The following is a 4150-nucleotide window of genomic DNA, read 5'->3' as shown; positions in this document are numbered from 1 at the left end:
ACCCCATATGGATCCTGTCTTTTTTTCTTTTTTTTAAAAAAAGGGGAATAAAAAAGTTTTTTTAAAAGAATTGTCTCATTACCCAAACACCGTGTGGGAGAATAGCCTCTTTTAACCATTTTTTCATTTCAAAACCGCGCGCCAATTTTTTTTTTTGTTCCGGGCATTTTTTTTTTTCCCCCCCTTAAAAAAAAAAAAAAAAAGGGGGGGGGAAAAAAAAAAAAAAAAGGGGGTGTAAATATCTGTTACATTTATTCTATGAGTTGTAGCCTACACATGCGAAATATTCCCATGACTTGTAAACTATATTATCTAAACGCATCTTAATCTACCACACAATAGGACACTGTCCAACAATGAATACACAGAGACGATCGTATTTACAAAGTATGCATGCTTTTACTAGTAGAGAACTGGATTTATTAGACTAATAAATCCAGCTCTCTGCTTACATTTTTGTGACAAATTGATCCAGAGCATTGCTTGGCAAGGAGGAACCTTTTATGCTGCCAAGTTTCATTCAAATATCATGACTTTGGGAGAAGATATAACTGATAATCTTTGTAAATCTGGGTAAATTTTTACTTATGCACCCACACATAGATGCATTGATTTGAGGGCTAAACTGCCATAATTTTTGCTGTAGAACACATATGGCAATTAAAACCCTTGCAAATCAATTGTTTTCAAGTGCATATCAATCCCAATAGCCAAAACATCAAATCATTGTGAAATGCAGGGGGCATGCTGAAACCCCCTAAATTTTTTTTAGGTCAGGGGGGCAAACCCCCCATATAATTGTTTAGCAATGCCAATGAAATTTTAAATTTTCACTTTAGCCCTTTTTATTTTGGTACCTAAGAAAGAATTTTCAATTCTAGGAATTATGCTTCTTGAATTTTAAGAATCGGTTCATTAATAAAAAAGTTATGGGGTTGTAAAGGTCGGCAAAATATGGACGACCCACATATAGGAAAATACTCCTAAAAAGTGGACCACGCAGTAGCAGATTCTGTAAGAAAATCGACGAAATCTCGGTAACTAATCGGAGTCTTCGAGAGAAACTTGGCCACCCGATGTGTTTTTGAGTGTAGAAATCATTTCTGCAGTCAGATTTACTACCAATTTCGTAGTTATTTTGTTATAATTAAAATTTTTGTGTACATATTACGATTTTGCGAAAAAGGGGTGTCGGGATGAGTCCATTTTATTTATAGCATCGTATCACAACATGGGATCTTTAAGAATATATGTCGGCAGCGTGACTAAATAATTGCAAAGCTTTTTATGATGACTTTAGACCATGCCAACCGTAAAAGATAAGTTAATTCAATCTAGCATGCCGTACAATTTTTAATTCTTTTTCCCCGTTGAGACGCGAACACCCCGAGACGAGATAACCTCGCCTCGGAATACCCCCATTGCGATGTTACAGGGGAATAGAGAGAAAAACAACCGGATGCGCCCGCCCGCCATTGCCCTATTTCAAGTGACCAATGAACGGGCCCGGAATAGTCATGCGGGGATTTGTAGGTCACATACATTTGGGTAGTCGTGCATTTATGATCGGGTCTAAACAACTACTTGACACAGAACGTTCAAATTTGAGCACACTATAGAGGATAGATAGATCTATTACCATCTCAACGTTGAAATTCAAACTCCTTATAGTTTTCGGTGTACACGATACAAGAGTGTTCCCGACACCAAAAGTATAGGTTAATTTATGTGTACGAACTTCAACGTCCACATATCATTAGTTTGCCCTATTTTCTGATTGGTTGCCGAGTTTCATTCGGATTGGTTCGGAAATAGAGCAGACCGAGGTTGACAAAGTTAGTCACCTACGCTTCGGCCGGGTCCGCAAAATCGCCCGTAAACGGGGACCAAATTTTCGCTGCGCGGGAAAGACCGATTGGCATTGCTAAATTGTTAAATTTACTATTTTCAAACATCAATAACTCAATAAATATTGATTTGTGGCAAAAATGAAGGCCATATTCGTGTCTAGCATGCAAAATACTACTAGGAAAGAAGTATATATATAAAACATGAACATGAGACGGGTGCATAAAATTAAAAAAACACCTAAATCTGTAAAGAACGCCACTTTTTTACCTATTAATGTCTTTACAACTCAAAAAGTACGATAGATATAATATTAAAAATCTGACTAGATTCTGCATTAAAAACTACTAGACTGGGAAGTTTAATTTACATTATACTTCAAGAAATAGGCGAGCTATGACAAATATTGTCTCAAAACGCACTGAAAACCGCCACATTTTTACCTAAAAACGTCTTCATAACAAAAAGTTAAACACAGAAGCATGAAATTTTAAGGGAATAAAGAAAAATGGTGTACAACGTATCAGTCAGTTTGACAAATCACGGCTCCGAAAAATCTTCAAAGCGCACCACAACAACCACTTTCGCAAACGTTTTCAACTGCTTCTTGGATAGGTACAAAATTGTCAAACTGCATACTATGAGATTGACCTCTTTTCTGATTGGCTGCCAAGTTTCATTCATATCCATTCACGAGAAGCGGCGTGAGAGCGAGTTGAAGACAACAACCTTTGCTTCAGTTCGTCCCACGACACATCCCCGCGGCGGGGGCCAAAAATCGGCAGAACAAAACGCGCTCGGTGGGCATTGCTAAAAAATTCGTAACTTTTTTGTTTATTGATGGATTTTAAAAATTCAAAGAGTTCCATGCTCTGAGAAGATACAGCTACAAAAAACACAAATTTTGCAGTAAGTACACTTTCTGACAAAAAATGATTTTTCGTGGTCATTGTGCTAGATTAGGCCTAGAGATCTACTTTATTTAGCTTAGGCTAAGCCCTTAGGCCTTAGGCTTAGGTACCGCAAACTAAAAATTCATTTACGATTCAGTTGGCCTATTTTTTTTTTTGGCAGTCTAGCTTCCATATTAAATATAAGTACGGCTAGCCCAGCTGTCTAGCCGTACATACAGCTAGCCTAGCAGTCTAGAATGACGGCTAGCCTCTTCCAAATTGAAAAGTCAGAAAAGCTTTTTGTTTCCCTTCAGAGATCTAAAACCTTTCAGAATCAAAAACACAGATTCTGCACCTTCTGATCGTCTGAAAACTGTGCTACAAGAGAAATTATAAGCTACAAGCCTTCACTCTAGAGCTACACTTTTACAGTGTGGCGGTGCCAACTCAAAATTAAAACTAAACTTAAACAGTCTGAGTCTGAGCGCGCAGTTCTAAAATGTGTTTACTTACTTGCTCGATGTTGCGTTTGGAAATATGGAGAAAGGATAACAGCAGCTTGACTTTAACGTGAGATTGTAGAGCATGAAAGCAATCTTGAATAGTAATTAGCTTTTCTCTTGTAAGCTGTGAACAGATGCTTTTTCCTGACCATAAATCGTCAGTAGAACCTAGCTTGTTATGGAGCCAAAGCGCTGTGTCTCCAGCGGCCATTTTTGACTACGGAAGTAATGAATGATTGAAATATTGTAGTCAAAATGCGAACCTCTCTATAATTTTCCCAAAACAATCCATATTTACAAAATCAAAAAAAAATAAAGGGATCAGTCCAGTTATTTGATTAGAGGTAGTTTGCATATTCTATATTGTTCTTTTGTCAAACTCTCCATCAAAATTGGGTGAACTTTTGTATTGTTTTGCTGATTCGACTTTACACTTGTTTTTTTTATCCATTTCCTTTATATGCCAATTTGGCTTTTATCACGGTCTTTGATCTTTAATTCCCCGACATTAAATCAACTATAATATTATTATACAATAGTGTTACTGCAAACCCTCAGGTATTTTAAAACGATGATCCACACAAAAAGGTGAGTAGTTCATTCTCTAGATCTAGATATAAATATAATGTTTGCTTACAAACGCAATAAATCAACTTTTTCTAATGTTACTTGACTCGTGCACATGGTCCTGACAAACAAAATCATTGTAAAGATGGCAGCCTCCTTGAAAATAACAGCAAAGTTACCGGTGATATTTGGAAAATGTTTCTTGAATGCACGATGCATCAGGTATCATTGTCTCGCTTGGGAGCTAGATCTGGGAAGATTGAAGAATACCGGACCACTCGTACTATATTGCGCGAGAATGTGGGGTAGGTGGGGCGGGTGGTTGGGGTGGAGGAGGGG

The 4150-nt window shown here is 37.4% G+C and overlaps 2 protein-coding genes across 3 annotated transcripts in view; one reads left to right on the top strand and one right to left on the bottom strand.

The window, feature by feature from the left end:
* The window catches only part of LOC101856398 (negative elongation factor A), a 26069-nt gene extending 22586 nt beyond the window's left edge, over positions 1–3483 (bottom strand). The window contains exon 1 of the mRNA XM_005091064.3: positions 3255–3483. Coding sequence (XP_005091121.1) covers positions 3255–3455 — 201 coding nt within the window. The 5' untranslated portion in view covers positions 3456–3483. The remainder of the gene's footprint in view (positions 1–3254) is intronic.
* A 317-nt stretch (positions 3484–3800) lies between these two features.
* LOC101856152 (pentatricopeptide repeat domain-containing protein 3, mitochondrial) overlaps positions 3801–4150 on the top strand; it is a 34877-nt gene continuing 34527 nt past the window's right edge. The window contains exon 1 of one of the 2 annotated variants that reach the window (XM_035972955.1): positions 3801–3832. In XM_035972955.1, coding sequence (XP_035828848.1) covers positions 3816–3832 — 17 coding nt within the window. In that variant the 5' untranslated portion in view covers positions 3801–3815. Of the gene's footprint in view, positions 3833–3946; positions 4034–4150 lie in introns of those variants that run through there. The other variant, XM_005091063.3, reaches the window with a different exon arrangement.

This window comes from Aplysia californica, unplaced genomic scaffold (assembly GCF_000002075.1).
Source record: "Aplysia californica isolate F4 #8 unplaced genomic scaffold, AplCal3.0 scaffold00025, whole genome shotgun sequence".
NCBI lineage: Eukaryota > Metazoa > Mollusca > Gastropoda > Aplysiida > Aplysiidae > Aplysia > Aplysia californica.
Note: the sequence above shows the minus strand (reverse complement) of the source record. Positions and strands in the feature narration are given on the sequence as shown.